General features: G+C 48.4%; 2 protein-coding genes across 5 annotated transcripts in view; one reads left to right on the forward strand and one right to left on the reverse strand.

The window, feature by feature from the left end:
- LOC138662895 (zinc finger protein 773-like) overlaps positions 1–14,487 on the reverse strand; it is a 117,546-nt gene extending 103,059 nt beyond the window's left edge. Inside the window, exon 1 of one of the 2 annotated variants that reach the window (XM_069748888.1) lies at positions 14,434–14,487. In XM_069748888.1, the coding sequence (XP_069604989.1) occupies positions 14,434–14,460 (27 nt within the window). In that variant the 5' untranslated portion in view covers positions 14,461–14,487. The remainder of the gene's footprint in view (positions 1–14,433) is intronic. The other variant, XM_069748889.1, reaches the window with a different exon arrangement.
- A 274-nt stretch (positions 14,488–14,761) lies between these two features.
- LOC138662896 (oocyte zinc finger protein XlCOF22-like) overlaps positions 14,762–23,970 on the forward strand; it is a 94,174-nt gene continuing 84,965 nt past the window's right edge. The window contains exons 1-2 of one of the 3 annotated variants that reach the window (XM_069748891.1): positions 14,894–15,077; positions 17,254–17,334. The gene's annotated coding sequence lies outside the window, so the exon portion shown is untranslated. Of the gene's footprint in view, positions 15,078–17,253; positions 17,335–23,970 lie in introns of all 3 variants that reach the window. The other 2 variants (XM_069748890.1, XM_069748893.1) reach the window with 2 other exon arrangements.

A 23,970-nucleotide genomic window follows, 5' to 3' on the forward strand; every position in this document is an offset into this window, starting at 1 on the left:
GCTCAGAGGTGGAGGGAGGGGCCGCTATGGGCAGTGTAGGGCCCCTAAGTGAATCCAGCCTGCTGAGTCTAGGGCCCCTGCAGGAAGAGGAACAGGCCATGGGGGGAGGAGGCGTCCCGGGAGAGGAGCCACCAGGTAAGACCCCAGGGCAGGAGTTCCCCACACCCGGGATGTCAGGAGGGCAGGGAAGTCTGCCTGACCCGGCGACTTGGTCAGGAGCTGGGGGGAAGCAGGCGCTACCCGTGGGCACAGCGGTCGTGGCCGCTGTCACCCGGAGTGGGAGCGCCGGAGCCCAAGGAGCCTTGCAGAGGTCCGACGGCTTCCCCCTCTCTGACCAAGTGGCTGCCGAGTCAGACAGCGGCCAGGAGACAGATCCCGGGGAGCTGACAGCGGATGTGGCGGTGTCGTCCATTCTCGCCACATCGAGTCAGGGATTTCAGGCAGCGTTGGAAGCTGACGCTAGCCTGAAAGCTCTCAAGGAGCAGGCGGCACAGCCTCCTGGGGAGTCAGACCGCGAGCGGGTGGTCTGGGACCAGGGACGGCTGTACCGGGTATCGGTCCAGCAGGGTTCACCGGAGGCGTGGCCCAGGGACCGACAGTTAGTGGTACCCTATCCGTTCAGGGCGGAATTGTTGCGGATAGCCCACGAGATTCCCATGGCCGGACACCTAGGGATCGCTAAGACCAGGGCCAGGCTAGCGCAGCATTTCTACTGGCCTGGAATGAGGACCGAGGTAATTGCCTACTGCCATTCGTGTGACACCTGTCAAAGGGTGGGGAAGGCGGGGCGGCGCCCCAAAGCCCCACTGGTAACTCTGCCCATCATTGAAGAGCCTTTCTCGAGGGTGGCTGTGGATCTCATTGGACCTCTGTCCACTCCCAGTCGCTCCGGGAAATGCTTCATAGTAACGGTAGTGGACTATGCCACTCGGTACCCGGAGGCGGTCGCTTTGTCATCCATTCGGGCTGACAAAGTGGCCACTGCCTTACTGGAGATCTTCTCCAGAGTGGGGTTTCCCCAGGAAATGCTCACCGACCGAGGGACCCAGTTCATGTCCCAGCTGATGGAGTCTCTCTGTAAGCAGATCCAGGTGCAACATCTGGTAGCCAGCCCGTATCACCCACAGACCAATGGCCTGTGTGAGCGGTTCAACGGCACCTTAAAGCAGATGCTTAAGATGTTGGTCGACTCCCACGGGAGAGATTGGGAGCGGTATCTCCCACACCTTCTATTTGCCTACCGGGAGGTTCCACAGGCCTCAACGGGGTTCTCCCCCTTTGAGCTCCTGTATGGGCGACGTGTACGGGGGCCCCTTGCTCTAGTGAAGGAAGCGTGGGAAGGAGATTTGGCCACCCCTGGAGTGTCGGCCATTGAGTATGTTGTGCGCTTCCGGGACAGAATGACGGCCTTGACGCGGCTGGTGCATGACAATATGGCCCAGGCCCAAGCTGACCAGAAGCGGTGGTACTACCAGAATGCTTGTGAGAGGACCTACCAGGTGGGTCAAAAGGTGTGGGTACTGGTCCCCGTCCCACAAAACAAGCTTCAGGCAGCCTGGGAGGGTCCATACCTCGTGCACCAGCAGCTCAACGCCGTTACCTATCTGGTTACCCTGGACCACGCCCGTGGAAGGAGGAAGGCCTTCCACGTGAACATGATGAAAGCACATCATGAGCGGGAGGCTTGTGCCCACCCAGTGTGCAACCTCCCGGAGGAAGGGGAGGTAGAAACCCTCCTGGATCTGCTTACCCAAGTCAAGGCGGGTGGATCCATCGAGGATGTGGAGGTTGGCCACCAGCTTTCGGAGGACCAACGTTCCCAGCTGGGGGTCATCCTACACCCCTTTCGGGAGCTGTTTAGCAGCCTGCCCGGAAGGACTGAGGCAGCCGTCCACGATGTGGACACCGGCAATCACCCCCCGATCCGGCGTTCAGCATATCGGGTCTCTCTCGAGGTGCAGCAGCACATGCGCCAAGAGATAGACGAGATGCTGAAGCTGGGGGTGATCCAAGCATCCAACAGCGCGTGGGCTTCGCCGGTAGTCCTCGTCCCTAAAAAGGACCGGACTACGCGGTTCTGCGTGGACTACCGGGGGCTCAATGCTGTGACGGTCACCGATGCGTACCCAATGCCGCGCATCGATGACCTGCTCGATCAGCTGGCCGGGGCCAAGTACCTGACCATCATGGATCTGAGCAGGGGATATTGGCAGATTCCCCTGACCCCTAAGGCACGGGAACGCTCTGCCTTTATCACCCCATTTGGACTGTACGAGTCCACGGTGATGCCCTTCGGCATGAAGAATGCCCCTGCCACTTTTCAGCGGATGGTCAACACGCTGCTCAAGGGACTGGAAGGGTATGCGACTGCGTACCTGGATGACATTGCCATCTTCAGTCCCACCTGGGAAGATCACCTACAGCACCTGGCGCAGGTGTTGGGGAGGATCCAGAGGGCAGGGTTGACCATTAAGCCGGAAAAGTGCCAGCTGGGTATGAGTGAGGTCCAGTACCTGGGACACCGGGTAGGTGAGGGAGCTCTAAAGCCAGAGCCCGGGAAGGTGGATGCCATCACCTCCTGGCCCTCCCCCAGGACCAAGAAGCAGGTGATGTCCTTCTTGGGGACTGCCGGGTACTATAGGAGGTTTGTTCCACACTATAGCACCCTGGCCAAGCCCCTGACGGACCTCACCAAGAAGAAGCTGCCCGTCGCAGTCGACTGGACAGTCGCCTGCGAGACAGCTTTCCAGGCGCTCAAAACCGCCTTGTCTAGCTCTCCTGTACTACAGGCAGCCGACTTCATGCGGCTGTTCGTAGTACAGACCGACGCCAGTGACTTTGGCCTCGGTGCTGTGCTCAGCCAGGTCGACACTACGGGACATGAACACCCCGTTTTGTACCTGAGCCGGAAGCTCCTGCCGAGGGAAGTGGCCTATTCCACGATGGAGAAGGAATGTCTGGCAATTGTATGGGCCCTGCAACGTCTGCAGCCATACTTGTACGGACGCCACTTCACCGTGGAAACAGACCACAACCCCCTCAGCTGGTTACACTCGGTCTCTGGGACGAATGGGAGGTTGCTACGCTGGAGCCTGGCTCTCCAGCAGTATCACTTCAGCATTCGCCACAGAAGCGGCAGAGACCATGGTAATGCCGATGGGTTGTCCCGGCAAGGAGAAGGTGTGGATGGGCGCATGGGGGAACACAGGAATGTGATGCCCCCTAGCGCCCTCTAAAGCAGGGAGGTGTGATGAGGGAACAGCCGCCATCTTGGAACAGGCATGCTATCAGATTGGCGTGACTCCATTTTGTCTCCTGGTCCCCACCTTTGCTAATGAATAAAGTTCCTATTAGTATGCTAACGGGCTGAGCTCAGTGTAAACTGTAGACGGTATTTCAAAGCTCCATGAGGAAACCACGCCACCAGGGGGCTTGGAAATGCTTGGGGGCTTAATTAAAACACGCATGCCAAGTGGCCACTGGATACACATCTATTATGGCAGCCCAGCCAAACCGTCTCCAACATGGAATTGTGAATTATGGACGCATCCTCCGAGGTACAGGCTCATAAAAAATATTCTCCTTACCCTAAAGAAATTGTGCATCCAACAGTGTGACTCCCGTGACGGTGGAAGGTCTGAAACCCGAGATATAGGGATCAGCCTCCCACAGGGACCGAATGGGTCCAGGTTTGATCCCAGTACGACCGGCAGAACAAACCACAGGCGCTGGTACTGCCCGTGTGCTGATCCGATCATCCTGAGAGAAGTTATCCCATTTATTAGATATTGGAATAAATCTTGCAGGGAGACAGAGGGGGTGGAGATTGCTAAGCCCACCCAGCTGCAGGCAGGGGGGCTCAGCCAGGTATAAGAAGAAGCTGAGGTCACTGGGAGGTCTCACTCCACAGAAGAACATGATGATGATTTCTTAAGGAACACGGTAAGCCAGCCAGAGGGGGGAGCAAGCACATGCTTTCTGGGGGCTGCCCGGCAACTAAGTTTTTGGACCTGCGGAATGCTATGCCCCCCCGGCTTCCACAAGCGACCTTCAACCTGGTAAATTGACCCCCAGCTTTATACTTTTAAGCCTTGTATTATTGTTGTTATATTGTACTCTGACTAACTCTTGATATATTGTGATTGTATATTTCTTGTAATTATCTAGTGCGCCCTTAAGGCAATTAAATCATAAATTAATTTTGGGCTGATCCTTTTACTCTGATTGCGAATCCTAGAATACCCAGTGTGGGTAACAGGGCAGTCTCCCCGGCGGCCATTTGTCTCTAGGTGCAGTTCCTTTACTGACCTGAGAGACAAAGGGGGCGCCAGAGAGCTGGGCCTGTGTAGTGACGTCACGGATTGGTGACGTGGGAGGAAGGGGTAATCCTTCACAAAGACAAAGCAGGGAAGGAAGCCACAGACAAGGAGACCGAGAAAAGACAAAGTACAGACAAGGCAATGGAACAAGACACAGGGACAAAGACACAGGGACCAGGATATTTTGCCTCCTGGAGGGCGGACTACAAGATCAAGGCAATAGCACAGAGAAAAGCCTCCAGAGAGGGAGTAACTCAGAGCAAGGCCAGGCAAACTCAGCAGCTAAACACTAACTGAGCTAACACATTGCACAGGCCCAGAACACAGGGTGGAGCTGCACTATATACAGGAGGCCTCTTGGTAATTGGTCAGGAACTGATTAGACAGATGCACCTGATTCCTATAAGAACCAGAGAGTTCAGGCGCCGGCCCCCTATACACATAGCCATGAAGCATGCACAGAGCAGAGACACAGAACATGAAGCTGGCATGAAACAGAAACCACATCATGGCCTGGAGCAGTGGGTAAGATTGTGTGAGAGATGTGAGGCCATGCTGAGATGCCAGCAGAGTTGTTACAGGTACTAATACTAACACCCTGTCTCCGGGTTGAAAGACTCGTGTTTTAGCCGCTCGGTTATATACCGTGCTTTGGGCCTGTTGCGCCCGTTCTAAACATTCTTTAACTATTGGCATGACCGCCTCAATTCTATCTTGCATAAGCATTACATGTTCAATTACACTGCGATAAGGAGTCACCTCTTGTTCCCAAGTCTCTTTAGCAATATCTAACAGGCCTCTAGGACATCGCCTGTAAACTAACTCAAAAAGCGAAAAGCCTGTGGAGGATTGGGGTACTTACCGTATAGCGAACAGGAGATAAGGTAGAAGAGCATCCCAATCCCTCCCATCCATATCTACTACCCTTTTCAACATTCCCTTCAGGGTTTTATTAAATCGCTCCACCAACCCGTCAGTCTGAGGGTGATATACTGAAGTACGCAAGTGGGAGATTTTTAGTAGCTTACACAAGTCCTTAAGTATTCGAGACATAAAGGGGGTTCCCTGATCTGTTAGTATTTCTTTCGGAATGCCGGTGCGAGAAAACAAGCTCCTTTGAAATTGCTTTCGCATTGGCATTTCGCAGAGGCACTGCTTCAGGGTAACGAGTGGCATAATCTAGTACTACCAAAATGTACTGATGTCCCCTGGCATATTTAACTAATGGACCCACTATATCCATTGCTATCCTCTCGAAGGGCACCTCTATTATTGGTAAGGGCAAAAGGGGGCTTCTAAAATGTGACATAGGTGTGGTCAATTGACACGTAGGACAGGACTGACAATACCGGGTCACGTCCCCCCCTAGACCCGGCCAAAAGAAATGCTGCAGAATACGGTGTTTTGTTTTTTCTCCGGCCAGGTGTCCCCCCAAGGGATGTTTATGTGCCAGTTCCAAAACTACCTGGCGAAAGGACTTGGGCACCACTAGTTGCTCTACCGCCACCCCCCGCACTTTGTCTATATGATACAGCATACCCTGTTGCACAGCTAGATGTGGGAACTCATTTTGAGCCCCTGGGTACAATGGTCTTCCCTCAGAGACCTTTACATTTTCCCATGCCCTTGCCAGAGTAGGGTCCTGGTGTTGAGCGGTCCCGAACTTACCACGGGCCACCTCAAGACCTGGCATTTCTATAGCCTCCTCTAGTTCACTTGCGTCACCTGCATATACAGCCAGATGTGAGTCTACAGATTCTGGAATTACCTCTGAGATGGACTCCCCCCCTCTTGCTGCAATAGCTCAGGGGTTAGCCCCACAGTACCCTCCTCAACTAGAGTGCTCATGCCATTTTTAAGGCTCCACAAGTCCCAAAATAAGGGAAAATCTCTCCCCAATATTACATCATGTCCCATAGACTTTAGGACTGCCGCTTGATGTCTTTTGGTTCCTACTGGCGTGGCAAGGGTGACCCAGGCAGTGGGGTGGTTTTTTATATCGCCATGGATGCAACTAATGCCCAGGGTTGAGTTCGTTAGGGCTCTAGGGTCCACCAAACTGGCATGTACCAGAGTTACTTGACTGCCGGAATCCAAGACGGCATTCACACTATGGCCGTCGACCTCGAGGCAACACACGTGTCGTTCATTTCCTGTGCGGACCTCTGCAACACAGACCGACTGTACATATAACGAAAGGCGTCTCATAGCGTTACAGTCCATTGGCTCTGTAGTCATTGGGCAGTTAGCTGCTACATGGCCAAGCCCGCGACATCGCCAACATTGTAAAGGTCCTTGCTTCCTCGCTGGAGACGCATGATAGGGTCTGCTGAATTGCTGTGAGACCGTACCGCCTCCATAGTTCTTTGTGGGTCTGCTACCCTTTATTGCAACGTTCTCTTCTTTTGAAGATGAAGTAGGTTTCGCAGTATTTTCTGGCGATTTCTTGGGAGCCCAGCGAGGTGATAACGTCCCTTGGAGTAGGCTTTGGGAAGCATTGTAGCGTTCGACCATATTCACCAACTGGTCGGCTGTATATGGGTCACCTTGTCCAACCCACCTCTGTATCTTAGGGGGCAAGGACCGCAGGTACTTGTCTAGAACAACACGTTCCACCATCTCTGCAGATGTCAAAATCTCTGGTTGCAGCCATTTTTTTACTAGATGGATAAGATCATGCATTTGTGAGCGGGCTGGCTGATCTTCCACAAAAGTCCATAAATGTACCCTCTGTGCTCGTACATATGTGTTTACTCCCAGTCTTGCCAGGATTTCGCTTTTTAAATTGGTATAGTCCATAGCATCCACTTCACTTAAATCGTAATAGGCCTTTTGTGGATCTCCACTCAGAAATGGCGCAACCACTTCAGCCCACATGTCCACCGGTAAATGCTTACGTTCTGCAATACGTTCAAATACGGTGAGATACGCTTCTACATCATCTTCAGCAGTCATTTTAAGCAGGGTTTTTTGTACGGCTTTCTGTGCACCAGCAACACTTTGTGCATGATCCCTCTCATCTCGGGGCTGCTGAATCAAAGCCTGCTTTATTGCATTCAACTGCTCTTGCTGAATCTGGTTTTGCTGGTCCAGGGCTTACTGGAAGTAAGTATTGGTCTGCTGTTGTTGCACATTTGCCTGCAATAACTGTTTCACTAGTTCCTCCATATTACTGGACTCTTGGCTCTTCAAAAGCACCGGAGCTTTCAGCCAGGACATACACAGAGCACTTTATCTGCAGTCACAGTCCAACAGCCACTATGCCCGCATTCTCCACCATTTGTGGAGATATAGCTCATCAGGGATCTCTGCTATGGCCCAAGCAGGTGGCTATGGAGTCACAATGAACAATAGCAGGCTAGCGAGTTCCACACAGGTATGTGTCAGGTGTATTTATTGTACACATTTGCCGTACAATGTTACACGTGCCAAACATGAAATAAAATGTCTAAGGCCGTCTGGCCACTAACTAACAACAAGATACTAACTGTAAAATAAACCTACACAACAAGAAAGAAGTTTGTGCAACCTTACTGTGTCAGCTTCCCAGACCAGCCGATGAGAGACTGAGATCCCAGCAGTTCCTGATTATATCAGCTGAAGCAAAAGCTGGATTGTATGTGTGGAAGGGAAACACCAGAGCTTTCAGGCTGATCACTAAAGAAACCAGGACCGGATTACAGAAAAATAAACAGCATCACAATCAATACCGTGATACATATGAAATGAAACGGGGAGAAACATATCTGTTTTCTAGTACTTCTCACCTTGGCACCTCACAATACTAATAAAATTAATTGTTTTGAACTTTACATTCATGTGGCCTGTCTAATTTTTCTGGCGGGAGGCCCTTGTGTATTTATTTTAGTAATGATTATGGACCAGACTCCACTCCCATAGGGGTGGAGCCGCATATTCATTACAGTAATGAGCGGTAACGGTGACCGCTCAATGCTGGAAGAAGCTGTTAGCGTCCGGAGACCGGAGATGCAGGGAAGCTGCCAGGGACCGCACCGGGAGCAGGTGAGTATAATGCGGAGGGGGAGCACTGCGCGATATTCACCTCTCCTTGTTCCGCGTCCTCTGCAATGACGCTCAGGTCAGAGGGCGCAATGACGTGGTTAGTGTGCACCCTCTGCCTGAACATAAGTGCAGAGGACGCGGAAGGCACATCGACGCCGGAACGAGGAAAGGTGAGTATTGCAAGTGCCGGTGGCCTGAGCGATGAGAGGTATGTGATTTTTTTTTTAATCTCAGCAACAGCATATGGGGCATATGTCTATGGAGCATCTTATGGGGCCATAATCAACATTTGTGCAGCATTATATGGGGCAAATATCTTTATGGTATGGAGCATCTTATGTAGCCCATCATAAACTTTATGGAGCATTATATGGGGCTCCTGATTCAATATGAATATTCAAAAACACTTAACCTACTGATGTCTCAATTAATTTTACTTTTATTGGTATCTATTTTTATTTTTGACATTTACTGGTAGCTGCTGCATTTCCCACCCTAGGCTTATACTCGAGTCATTAAGTTTTCCCAGTTTTTTGTGACAAAATTAGGGGTCGCCTTATACTCGAGTATATACGGTACATAAAAAATGTTTGCAAATAAAATAGTAAAGTGCAAGAGAGTGCAAAGATTCACAATTGTGTGTCAACGTGTCCACTGTAAACACAATACTCTGAATAAAATGATAATAAAGTGCAAATGTGAAAGTTACACCAGCAGCTGTCAGTGTATTGAGTGACCAGGATTGAACATCAGGGATCAGTAAATGAAATACAATTGTGGTAATATCAGGTAACTTACAAAGTAGTATGATCTATTCCTGGTCTCCTGGATGGGCGCCCTCCCCAACGCACGTTTCGGCACGCTGCCTTCGTATGATATTTCATTTACTGATCCCTGATGTTCAATCCTGGTCACTCAATACACTGACAGCTGCTGGTGTAACTTTCACATTTGCACTTTATTATTATTTTATTCAGAGTATTGTGTTTACAGTGGACACGTTGACACACAATTGTGAATCTTTGCACTCTCTTGCACTTTACTATTTTATATGCAAAAAAAATTTATGTACCGTATGTTTATCATACGTACTATTTATATCACATTGATTTTTTATTTGTGCACATATATATATATATATATATATATATATTGTAATTGTGAACTACATATTTTTTGATATTTTTACCTAGTTGCACCCTGAGATATTTCTAGATTTATTATACACATTCTTGTGTAGTGCGCCCCCTCTTCCTTGTAGCATACAGATATGCATTGTATTTATCTTTTTATTTAATTTTTTGATTCTATATTAATTTTTAACCTGGCATACCAATAAAAAATAAATTTATACTTTCTGTACTTTGGACTCTTAGTCAGCTTTTGTTCTATATGAGAACATTATACTGTGTGTGGGGGTATGGCCTTACTGTGAGAAGATTATACTGTGTGTGGGGGTATGGCGGTACTGTAGGAACATTATACTGTGTGGGGGTATGGCGGTACTATGAGAAGATTATACTGTGTGTGGGGCTATGGTAAAACTATGAGAACATTATACTCTGTGTGGGGGTATGGCGGTACTATGAGAATATTATACTGTGTGTGGGGGTATGGCGGTACTGTAGGAACATTATGTTGTGTGGGGGTATGGCGGTACTATGAGAACATTATACTGCGTGTGTGGGGGTATGGCGGTACTATGAGAACATTATACTGTGTGTGGGGGTATGGCGGTACTGTAGGAACATTATACTGTGTGTGGGGGTATGGCGGTACTGTAGGAACATTATACTGTGTGTGGGGCTATGGTGGTACTATCTGCATCTTATACTGTGTGTGGGGGTACGGCGGTACTATGAGAACATTATACTGTGTGTGGGGGTACGGAGGTACTATGAGAACATTATACTGTGTGTGGGGGTATGGCGGTACTATGAGAACATTATACTGTGTGGGGAGGTATGGCGGTACTATGAGAACATTATACTGTGTGTGGGGGTATGGCGGTCCTATGAGAACATTATACTGTGTGTGGGGGTATGGCGGTACTGTAGGAACATTATGTTGTGTGGGGGTATGGTGGAACTATGAGAATATTATACTGTGTAAGGGTATGGCGGTACTGTAGGAACATTATGTTGTGTGGGGGTATGGCGGTACTATGAGAACATTATACTGTGTGTGTGGGGGTATGGCGGTACTGTGAGAACATTATACTGTGTGTGGGGGTATGGCGGTACTATGAGAACATTATACTGTGTGTGGGGGTATGGTGGTACTGTGAGAACATTATACAGTGTGTGGCGGTATGGCGGTACTGTAGGAACATTATACTGTGTGTGGGGGTATGGCGGTACTGTAGGAACATTATACTGTGTGTGGGGGTATGGCGGTACTATGAGAACATTATACTGTGTGTGGGGGTATGGAGGTACTATGAGAACATTATACTGTGTGTGGGGGTATGGCGGTACTATGAGAACATTATACTGTGTGTGGGGGTATGTCGGTACTATGAGAACATTATACTGTGTGTGGGTGTATGGCGGTATTATGAGAACATTATACTGTGTGTGGGGGTATGGCGGTACTATGAGAACATTATACTGTGTGTGGGCGTATGGCGGTACTATAAGAACATTATACTGTGTGTGGGGGTATGGCGGTACTATGAGAACATTATACTGTGTGTGGGGGTTTGGCGGTACTATGAGAACATTATACTGTGTGGGGGTATGGCGGTACTGTAGGAACATTATACTGTGTGTGGGGGTATGGCGGTACTATGAGAACATTATACTGTGTGTGGGTGTATGGCGGTACTATGAGAACATTATACTGTGTGTGGGGGTATGGCGGTACTGTAAGAACATTATACTGTGTGTGGGGTATGGCGGTACTATGAGAACATTATACTGTGTGTGGGGGTATGGTGGTACTATGAGAACATTATACAGTGTGTGGTGGGTATGGCGGTACTATGAGAACATTATACAGTGTGGGGGGGTATGGCGGTACTGTAGGAACATTATACTGTGTGTGGGGGTATGGCGGTACTGTAGGAACATTATACTGTGTGTGGGGTATGGCGGTACTATGAGAACATTATACTGTGTGTGGGTGTATGGTGGTACTATGAGAACATTATACTGTGTGGGGGTATGGCGGTATTATGAGATTATACAGTGTGTGGGTGTATGGCGGCACTATGAGAACATTATACTGTGTGTGGGTGTATGGTGGTACTATGAGAACATTATACTGTGTGGGGGTATGGCGGCACTATGAGAACATTATACTGTGTGTGGGGGTCTGGCAGTACTATGAGAACATTATACTGTGTGTGGGGGTATGGCAGTACTATGAGAACATTATACTGTGTGTGGGGGTATGGCGGTACTATGAGAACATTATACTGTGTGTGGGGGTATGGCGGTACTATGAGAACATTATACTGTGTGTGGTGGGATGGAGGTACTGTAGGAACATTATACTGTGTGTTGGGGTATGGCGGTACTATGAGAACATTATACTGTGTGTGGGGGTATGGCGGTACTATGAGAACATTATACTGTGTGTGGGGGTATGGCGGTACTATGAGAACATTATACTGTGTGTGGGGGTATGGCGGTACTATGAGAACATTATACTGTGTGTGGGGGTTTGGCGGTACTATGAGAACATTATACTGTGTGTGGGGGTATGGCGGTACTGTAGGAACATTATACTGTGTGTGGGGGTATGGCGGTACTATGAGAACATTATACTGTGTGTGGGTGTATGGCGGTACTATGAGAACATTATACTGTGTGTGGGGGTATGGCGGTACTGTAGGAACATTATACTGTGTGTGGGGTATGGCGGTACTATGACAACATTATACTGTGTGTGGGGGTATGGTGGTACTATGAGAACATTATACAGTGTGTGGGGGGTATGGCGGTACTATGAGAACATTATACAGTGTGTGGGGGGTATGGCGGTACTGTAGGAACATTATACTGTGTGTGGGGGTATGGCGGTACTGTAGGAACATTATATTGTGTGTGGGGTATGGCGGTACTATGAGAACATTATACTGTGTGTGGGTGTATGGTGGTACTATGAGAACATTATACTGTGTGGGGGTATGGCGGTATTATGAGAACATTATACAGTGTGTGGGGGTATGGCGGCACTATGAGAACATTATACTGTGTGTGGGGGTATGGCAGTACTATGAGAACATTATACTGTGTGTGGGGGTATGGCAGTACTATGAGAACATTATACTGTGTGTGGGGGTATGGCGGTACTATGAGAACATTATACTGTGTGTGGGGGTATGGCGGTACTATGAGAACATTACACTGTGTGTGGTGGGATGGAGGTACTGTAGGAACATTATACTGTGTGTGCGGGTATGGCATTACTATGAGAACATTATACTGTGTGTGGGGGTATGGTGGTACTATGAGAACATTATACTGTGTGTGGGGGTATGGCGGTACTATGAGAACATTATACTGTGTGTGGGGGTATGGCGGTACTATGAGAACATTATACTGTGTGTGGTGGGATGGAGGTACTGTGAGAACATTATACTGTATGTGGTGGGATGGAGGTACTGTGAGAACATTATACTGTGTGTGGGGGTATGGCGGTACTATGAGAACATTATACTGTGTGTGGGGGTATGGTGGTACTATGAGAACATTATACTGTGTGTGGGGGTATGGCGGTACTATGAGAACATTATACTGTGTGTGGTGGGATGGAGGTACTGTAGGAACATTATACTGTGTGTGGTGGGATGGAGGTACTGTGAGAACATTATACTGTGTGTGGGGGTATGGCGGTACTATGAGAACATTATACTGTGTGTGGGGGTATGGTGGTACTATGAGAACATTATACTGTGTGTGGGGGTATGGCGGTACTATGAGAACATTATACTGTGTGTGGTGGGATGGAGGTACTGTAGGAACATTATACTGTGTGTGGTGGGATGGAGGTACAGTAAAAACATTATACTGTGTGGGGGTATGGCGGTACTATGAGAACATTGTACTGTGGGGGGGTATGGCGGCAATATGAGAGCATTATACTGTGTGGGGGTTTGGCGGTACTATGAGAACATTATACTGTGTGGGGGTATGGCGGTACTATGAGAACATTATACTGTGGGGGGGTATGGCGGTATTATGAGAACATTATACTGTGTGGGGGCATGGCGGTACTATGAGAACATTATACTGTGTGGGGGTATGGCGGTACTGTAGGAACATTATACTGTGTGTGGGGGTATGGCGGTACTGAAGGAACATTATACTGTGTGTGGGGGTATGGCGGTACTGTAGGAACATTATACTGTGTGGGGGTATGGCGGTACTATGAGAACATTATACTGTGTGGGGGTATGGCGGTACTGTAGGAACATTATACTGTGTGTGGGGGTATGGCGGTACTATGAGAACATTATACTGTGTGTGGGGGGTAAGGCGGTAGTGTGAAAACACCTGTTTTACGAGAGATGCCAGCACTGTGGAAACATTATACTGTGTGAGCGCCATCATATATATTACATAAGGGGTGTAAAAAGGAGGGTCATAAAAAAGACTCCTCAGGGCTGTGCTGCATTTGTACAGACTGCTATCTGCCGTCCAGACGGGACCATGTGACATCAATGGGAAGAGGGAGGGTTTCCGGAGGGAAGAGTCTAGATGGTGCACCTGGTCAGGAGACCTTGATGACGCAGTTACTGATATTATAAAGGCCGGAGCCCCAAAGGCAGAACAGATTTGGCGCCAACAAAGGAAAGGGGTGCGGGGAAGAATCTGAGGTACCAGCTCATGGTAAAGTGCCCGAGGCAGCTGGGTGTGGGGCAGAACCCTGCTTACAGGGCATAATGGGGGCATTACACTGTGTGGGGCCAAGAAAGGGGCCCTGTACTAGGAGAACAATCCGCTCCCTCACTTCCTGTCCTCCATAGTTGGCTCGTATGTATCTATTACGGGAAACACAACAACAACGTTATGGTTCTTATAAAGAGTCTCGGTGCAGAAGGGGTTAATGTCCCCGCGCTCAGTAATGGGGAATCTCCACATACCTCCACCTGCAGAGCTGCACTCCACATATATGGCTGCTCTGTGCGCACAGGACCTGTGATGAGGTCACAGGAGGGAGGAGTCAGGGGTCACGTGATCAGGAGCCTCAGGGAATGCCCCGTCATGACGTCTGCAGAGATCCTTCTGGCCACTTGGATTTAGCCTCTCCCCTCACCCCTCTGTGCCGCGTTCAGTGTCTTGTGCGCCTGCGCAGTGTCCGTCCTCTCCTCACACAGCAGCTCCGGGCTACTATAGCCTCTAATGCTGAGAAGGGGGCGGGCTGTAGTAAACAAATGACGCCCAGTGAGCGGTGACGTCATGCTAAGCCCCGCCCCTCTTTTCTATGTTGCAGAGCGACATATTCCCGCGGTGTCTATTCCAAGATGTTTCTAGAACGATGAGTGACGTTTCACGGAACCAATGAGGACTGCGAGCCTGGAGTCGGGCGACCAATGCAGGTAGTGGGCGGGGCTGCAGTGTGAGTTCCGGGACTCAGGACTCTGCTGAGGCGTCATAGCTCCCCAGAAGCGCCAGCTCCGGGCCGGCCTGACTCTGCGTCCTCTCGTCTTCTGGTGGCGGAGCAGCGGCCATCCCCCGGTAAAGAGACCCAAGATGGAGCACGAACTTCTCCTGCAGGCCTTCTAGAGTGAGTGCGGCCGCGTGTGCGAGAGTGGCAGCGAAAGATCTGTGTGTACCTCATATTACCGCAAATACTGCCTCACCGGCACCTCATATTACCGGGTGTACCTCATTACCTCATATCACCGCTCATACTGCCTCGCCGGCACCTCATATTACCGCATGTACCTCATTACCTCGTATTACCGCTCATACTGCCTCACCGGCACCTCATATTACCGCATGTACCTCATTACCTCGTATTACCGCTCATACTACCTCGCCGGCACCTCATATTACCGGGTGTACCTCATTACCTTATATTACCGCTCATACTGCCTCACCGGCACCTCATATTACCGCATGTACCTCATTACCTCATATTACCGATCATACTGCCTCGCCGGCACCTCATATTACCGCGTGTACCTCATTACCTCATATTACCGATCATACTGCCTCGCCGGCACCTCATATTACCGCGTGTACCTCATTACCTCATATTACCGCGTATACCTCATATTACCGATCATACTGCCTCTCCGGCACCTCATATTACCGCATGTACCTCATTACCTCATATTACTGATCATACTGCCTCGCCGGCACCTCATATTATCGCGTGTACCTCATTACCTCATATTATCGCGTGTACCTCATTACCTCATATTACCGATCATACTGCCTCGCCGGCACCTCATATTACCGCGTGTACCTTATTACCTCATATTACCGATCATACTGCCTCGCCGGCACCTCATATTACCGCATGTACCTCATTACCTCATATTACCGATCATACTGCCTCGCCGGCACCTCACATTACCGCGTGTACCTCATGACCTCATATTACCGATCATACTGCCTCGCCGGCACCTCATTACCGCATGTACCTCATTACCTCATATTACCGATCATACTGCCTCGCCGGAACCTCATATTACCGCATGTACCTCATTACCTCATATTACCGCTCATACTGCCTCGCCGGAACCTCATATTACCGCATGTACCTCATTACCTCATATTACCGATCATACTGCCTCGCCGCCACCTCATATTGCCTCACATGCATACCTCATTACTAGTGATCAGCGAGTATACTCGTTGCTCGGTTTTCCCAAGCATGCTTGGATGGTCACCGAGTACGGTATTTGTGACTGCTCGGACATTTAGTTTTCGTCGCCTCAGCTGCATGATTTACGGCTGCTAGTCAGGCTGAATACATGAGGAATGCCTGTTAGAGAATCCCGTCGTGTATTCAGCCTGTCTAACAGCCACAAATCATGCAGCTGAGGCGACAAAAACTAAATGTCCGAGCACTAACAGATACTCGGAGATCACCCGATATTGCTCGAGAAACCCCAGTAATGAGTATACTCGCTCATCACTACTCATTACTGCCTCACCGGTGCCTCATTGCCGTCTCACGGGCATACCTCCCAACTGTCCTGGAACCAGCGGGACAGTCCCAATTTTGAGCTTGTTACTTTTCCCGCACTGTCAGGGCCACCATCGGCATTACTGCCCTGATTGTCGTATGGGGCCCGATGACAAGAGAGAGCCCACATCAGGCCCCGTCTCTTCTGGTGATCTGGCCCCAGTGGCAGGATCTTGACGGTTCGGTACCTGAACCTATATCTGAGATTCTGGTTTCGTTAAGCTCTAATTCTGTGCTGGCCCGGACCGCCATGGCAATAATTAAAAGAAATCCAGCCATATAATCTTCTCATAGTACCGCCATACCCCCACACACAGTATAATCTTCTCATAGTACCGCCATACCCCCACACACAGCATAAAGTTCCCACAGTACCAGCATCCCACCAAACTTAGTATTTTGTTCCCACAATATTGGCTAACCACAGACACAGGGCAGCAGGATTCTCAGCACTGGGTCCGGTCGCTGTTAAAGGGGATGTCACGGTGGATGCGACCCGGTCCGTTGCCCTGGGACTCGCTGTAAAAGAGAAACCTGCTTTAAAGAGGAATTGTGATAGTCTGTTGTGACACCACCTGTGGTTTTCGGTCAGGGGGACCGACTCTGCTTTAAAGGGTTCTTCTGGGGGATGTTGTTGCAGCAATGATGGTGATGCTTCCCACAGGTGAAGCGGGGTCCACAGGGCTCCCCAGGTTTGTGGCAAAGATGAATAAGTGGAGGACACAAGTTGTAAAATCTTTACCTGGTTTACTGTTATTTGCAGGCCACAGTCCAGGATACCAGGCACGGGTGGTGGTGTGGTCCAGCCGGCTTGGAGGCAAAGGTGATCCCTCTCCAAGCTGAGGTCCGTAAGCCTTTCCTACTTGCGCTTAGATGGCGAGGACTCTGCTGCTTGTAGCTTGCTGGCAAGGAATCCTCTCTCTCCTATCCTGGGACAGTTGCCTGCATGGTAGGCAGTTTGAGCCTTTGTATAGGGTCTCTACCACGACCCGGGCTCTTGGAGTACTGCTGTACCTCATGCTTGGTTGGTTGGTGTAGGCAGTTAACGTGTAGTCTAGTGCCCTCCGGTTCTGCTTTGTGTCTTAGAGTCCCACAAAAGCCTCGGGCTCCCCCTACCCGTTTTCTGTGCTTTGGCTCTGAGGGTGCCCGGTCTAGTTCCCTTCTGAGCACTGTTCCACTCCTGTGCTCCTTTCCTCAGTGCTCCACTGCATGTAACAACCTTTCAGGTTCTCTCTCTTCCCTGGAGCCGCAGCACAATCCTGGCTGCCAGCTCCAATGTCTGCTATCTCAGACTTTCTTCTCCTTCTGTGTCTCTCTGACTGCCTAACTCCTCCTCCAGACCAGGATATATATACATATTTGAGGGAAGCTTCCCTGAATCCGGGTCCTGAGCTCCCCCTCCTGGCCTGGATTCAGAATGTGTTGAATGCGTGTGCTTACCTGGTAAAGAGAATCCTCCTTGCTCTTATGCATGACATTGCCCACCCCAAAAGGAAGGCAACATCACTGCAACAACCTGTTACCTGGGGTGTTGCATTTCCACAGGCCTGGCATCCCCCTCACACACAGTGTGTCCCTACAGTACTGCCATCCCCCCACTTTCTAATGTTCCCACAGTACTGCCCCCTACATGCACAATATGGTACCATCCACCTCACTGACTACCTCCGACCACCGACAATTAATAAATACTCACTTATCATCATTCTTGGTGCAGTTACTAATGAACTCAGGATCTATGAGCTATTTACCATACGATAGTTGGATAGGCAGGAGTGTATCATCCATAAAGGTAGCCCACTCTGTTGCTATGATGCGTATGAATTGACAGGGCTCGTGGGGTGTGGTATTGGTCACCCTCTCCTTCCCATCATCACAATTTCAGCGATATCCACATTCCCATGACGGTGATGCCGCTGAATAATTAGTGGATCAGGGAGTGGAAAGCTCCTGATCCACCATTCAGCCTTCACTTCTGAGTCTCCGTGCACTGCAGGCACAATGACGTCACTACATCACACCTGTAGTGCGGAGCCTCAGTACTCACACCGCACAGACCAGAGCAGCGCTCCTCAGGAACCGGGTTGGCTGAGTAGTGTGTGGTTTTTTTTTTTCAAATATCAGGAATTGTGGGGGCATCATATTAAGAGAAGAGCTGTTGGGACTCTCATACTGAATGTGTGGCTGGTAGGGCCATTATACTGGGGTTGTGGTGGACTGTAAATGCCTCCATACTGAGTGGGGTTTTTTATTTTGTGTAGCAGGTTGTGGTGGCCATAATTAGAGATGAGCGAATATGTTCGAAAAATGATCGCCAAACATAAATCAGGCATGAATATGGTACATTCGGATTCATGCTCTGTAAGACGAGCATTTTTCTTAAGATCTGATAAAGTCTGTAACTTTAGGTAAAAGATATAATAGAAGCCGGCAATACATGTGCCGCGTTTAGTAAAATCACAGCCACCATTGTGGGAGACTGGGGTACAAATCCTGGCTCTGCCCTGTTGGACATAATATATCAGTAGTTGCCCATAACACTGGTGCCTACCTCAATAAACTTGACGATGGTTGATGGACTCACACTATTTGGCCAAATTCTGTGCTAAGCGTCTCAAAAAATTTTTTTCCTAATGTTCAAAAAGCAATTTTGCTATTCATATTTCATGTATTTCATATTTGACGTGTTTTAGCACGATAGAGTGCAACCTTTTTTTGTATATTATATATGGAGGTAGCTGCTCCTGGTATGCACCTATTCACACTAGTTTGGATGTGCCAGTCTTTTTTCTGTCGTCAACATCAATAAACATGAGTGTCACGAGCAAAGAGAGTCATGCCGGCTCAGACGTCACCTGGATTAACAAGGTCCGCGTCAGATGTCGAGTAAGCAGGACAATATGATGATAAATGGGCTACTGGACCAAACCATACATAGACAAGGCAAGAGAACCTGGACCTGATGAAATGCTACTATAACAGCAGACCAAATGGGAGAGGATATATGAAGCATATGAGGAAACTCTGGATGGATACAAGACCTGCATGTCCACTAACCGAGAAACAACTATTCACCCAACATTTCATTATCATAAAGAGAAACCTATTGTCACAACTTGAGATGGATCAACTGCACTGCAGATCCACCCCACATGAAGACCTGGAAGAACAACATGTGCAACCCCCTGAAGTTCCTGATCCAACCCTGCAACTAGAGAGCACTGCAGCTCGTCTGAAACAGAAGATCTTGGATAAACTAAATACCATCAATACCAGAGATCGACGGCCAAGGCTCAGCAAGGAAACACCACCAGACAGTATGCTAGAGGATGCCAATAGAGCAGCTCTTGCATCAATACCTACCACCATAACTCAAACTAAGAACCTGATCTAGGCTACTGCCTCAGCAATCATGGAAATGATTGGCTACACAACCAGCAAGAACAACAAAAGTACATGCTCCTCTTGGAAAAGAAGACTGTAGACCAAGATCAAGGTGCCACAAAGGGAAGTCAGCCAACTATCAGAAATACAGAAGTGTGTAAAGATCAAGAATAAGACCAAGTTGGACAAGTACAAAGGCCTGACCCCAACTGAAGAGAATGCTAAACAAAGGCTCACAGCACTCGCTACAAAACAAGGGAGATACATTAGAGAAGCTGAGGCCAAGAAGATAAATGCCCTGTTCTCCAAAGAGCCATCCAAGGTGTACTCCCAACTACAGAGGAACAGCACAAAGGCAGCAACTCCACCAATAGCAGAGACTGATCAATACTGGAGGAACATATGGAAGAAGGAAAAAGCACAACACCAGTGCAATGTGGCTGCAATATTTGAGAATGAAACACAGCAACCACCTAGAGCAAGAACCAGTCATCATTACAGAAGCAGACATCCAACAGTGGGTCAAGAACATAAAGAGCTGGACAGCACCTGGCCCAGACATGATCCTCACCTACTGGCTAAAGAAATTCACAGCGGTACATGAACGAATGGCAAAGATTGTACATAGCAGATGTACAGACATGCTACAAGTACCTCGGCATCCCACGGGCTTACGGGTAACCGTGATGAGGCAAGGAAAGCAGCAACATCCAAATACCTTCAAGGGGTAAGACAGGTCCTGAAGAGCCAGCTCACTGGGAAAAATAAAATCCATGCCATCAATACTTATGCCCTGCCAGTTATCAGACAGCACAGAGGCACTAATCATAGCGGCTCAAGAGCAAGCACTAAGTACCAGATCCATAGAAGCAGGAATCTACCACACGAGAGAAGATCCAAGGTGCAGACTATGCAAAGAAACCTCAGAAACCGTCCAACACATAGTGGCAGGATGCAAAATGCAAGCAGGAACAGCGTATACTGAACGCCACAATCAATTAGCGGGAATTGTATACAGGAACATCTGCACAGCATATGGGCTAATTCCCCCTAAGTCCAGGTGGGAGCCCCAGAAAAAGTGGTGGAGAATGAAAGGGCTAAAATCCTGTGGGACTTCAAGATCCAGATGGATAAGCAGGTGTTGGCTAACCAACCAGACATTGTGATAGTAGACAAGGATCAGAAGACAGCAATGATAATAGATGTGGCAGTGCCAAGTGACAGCAACATCAGAGAGAAGGAATATGAGAAGCTGGAGAAACACCAGGACCTGAATAAGAACTGGAGAAGATATGGAAGGTGAAGGCCACAGTGATTCCAGTGGTGATAGGAGCACTTGGAGCAGTGACCCCTAAGTTGGAAGAATGGCTACAACAGATCCCAGGAGCAACATCTGAGCTCTCTGTCCAGAAAAGCGCAATGCTGGGAACAACTTCGATCTTCCACAAGAACCCTCAAACTCCCAGGCCTCTGGTAGAGGACCTGAGAATGAGAAAGGACAACAAAGACCACCTCCATTGGGGGTGAGAAGGTTTTTTTTTTTCTAGATGTCAGTGACAGGGTGTGTGTGTGTGTGTGTGTGTATGTATATATGTGTATATATATATATATATATATATGTATATATGTGTATATATATATATATATATATGTGTATATATATATATATATATATATATATATATATATATATATATATATATATATATATATATTATTGTGAGGCAGTGACCGGTGTCATGTGAGGGTCGCTATGTGTCCCCCAGGATGTGCTCAGAAGCTTATTAGATCCGCTGGAGTGCCCTGTGCTTACAGCAGTTTGCCTGTGACCCATAAGGCAGAATAAAAGTGAGTGGGAACTTGGTCAAGTTATTTGATCCAGAAATTATTCAGGAAAACCCGGTATGGGCTTTTATTTTGAAACGGACTGCAGGACGGTAGTGGGGCCGGTCCGTTTCCTCCAGCCCAGATCTTATAAGTAGCCCATGGCCACAGACTCTGGAGGAAAGAAAAAAACCCTGCAAGAGAGTGTGGGAGTGTCAGTGTTGGTCTGGGAATCAGACCTAGCAGGAGGCTTATGCAGAGCTCTTTCCGTGTGGAGCAACAAGGGCAGGCAGAGCCCGAAAAGCCTGACATCACAGTGTACACAGTGGTGTAAGGCTATGTTCACACTTTGCGGCGTCCCTCTGCGGGTTCTCCCGCAGCGGATTTGATAAATCTGCAGGGCAAAACCACTGCGGTTCTCCCTGCAGATTTATCGCGGTTTGTTCTGCGGTTTCCGCCTATACTATTGATGCTGCATATGCAGCAATATGCAGCATCAATAGTAATGTTAAAAATAATAAAAATTGGTTATATACTCACCCTCTGACGTCCCGATCTCCTCGACGCTGCACCCAGCGGTCCGGTTCCAAAGATGCTGTGCGAGAAGGACCCTTCGTGACTTCACGGTCATGTGACCGCGACGTCACCGCAGGTCCTGGTCGCACAGCAACTCTGACCGGACGGCCGCGTGCAGCGCTGAGACTTCTGAGGGCGAGTATAACATGATTTTTTATTTTTATTCTTTTTTTTTTACCCCAAATATGGTTCCCAGGGCCTGGAGGAGAGTCTCCTCTCCTCCACCCCGGGTAGGAACCGCACATTAGCCGCTTACTTCCCGCGACGTGGGCACAGCCCCATGCGGGAGGTAAGTGGTTCAATGCATTTCTATGGGTGCAGAATCGCTGCGATTCTGCATAAAGAAGTGACATGCTGTGGGTTTTAAACCGCTGCGTTTGCGGTTTCCATAGGGTTTACATGTAAATGGAAACGCTATGGAAACTGCTGCGGACCCGCAGCATCAAAATCGCGGCGGTTCCGCGGTAAAAACCGCAAAGTGTGAACCCAGCCTAATACGTTCACGGCAACTTATTGCGGTCTGTCTTCATTTTTCCCGGCTGCGTCCCGAAGGACTTGTTTACTTATATTTCCAATTGTGAGTGCGCTGTAAAATAAACAAGACTTTGTTTTGAACTTTTATCTGGGTCACTGCCTTCTCACTGCACAGCAAGGACATCGCTGCATCACTATATATATATATATATATATATATATATATATATATATATATATATATATATCAAAGGTTTGGACACACCTTCTCATTTAAAGATTTTCCTGCATTTACATGACTATGAAAATTGTACATTCACACTGAAGGCATCAAAACTAAGAATTAACACATGTGGAATTGTATACTCAACAAAAAAGTGTGAAACAACTGAAAATATGTCATATTTTCTAGGTTCTTCAAAGTAGCCGCCTTTTTGCTTTGATGACTGCTTTGCACACTCTTGGCATTCTCTTGATGAGCTTCAAGAGGTAGTCACCGGGAATGGTTTTCAATTCACAGGTGTGCCCCGTCAGGTTTAATAAGTGGGATTTCATGCCTTATAAATGGGGTTGGGATCATCAGTCGTGTTGTGCAGAAGTCTGGTGGATACACAGCAGATAGTCCTACTGAATAGACTGTTAGAATTTGTATTATGGCAAGAAAAAAGCAGCTAAGTAAAGAAAAACAAGTGGCCATCATTACTTTAAGAAAATGAAGGTCAGTCAGTCCGAAAAATTGGGAAAACTTTGAAAGTGTCCCCAAGTACAGTGGCAAAAACCATCAAGCGCTACAAAGAAACTGGCTCATATGAGGACCGCCCCAGGAAAGGAAGACCAAGAGTCACCTCTGCTTCTGAGGATAAGTTTATCCGAGTCACCAGCCTCAGAAATCGCAGGTTAACAGCAGCTCAGATTAGAGACCAGGTCAATGCCACACAGAGTTCTAGCAGCAGACACATCTCTACAACAACTGTTAAGAGGAGACTTTGTGCAGTAGGCCTTTTAGGTAAAATAGCTGCTAGGAAACTACTACTAAGGACAGGCAACAAACAGAAGAGATTTGTTTGGGCTAAAGAACACAAGGAATGGACATTAGACCAGTGGAAATCTGTGCTTTGGTCTGATGAGTCCAAATTTGAGATCTTTGGTTCCAACCACCGTGTCTTTGTGCGACGCAGAAACGGAGAACGGATGGACTCTGGTGACACTGTTGGGGGTTGAT

The sequence above is a fragment of the Ranitomeya imitator genome, chromosome 2, assembly GCF_032444005.1.
Source record: "Ranitomeya imitator isolate aRanImi1 chromosome 2, aRanImi1.pri, whole genome shotgun sequence".
NCBI classification, from domain to species: Eukaryota; Metazoa; Chordata; class Amphibia; order Anura; family Dendrobatidae; genus Ranitomeya; species Ranitomeya imitator.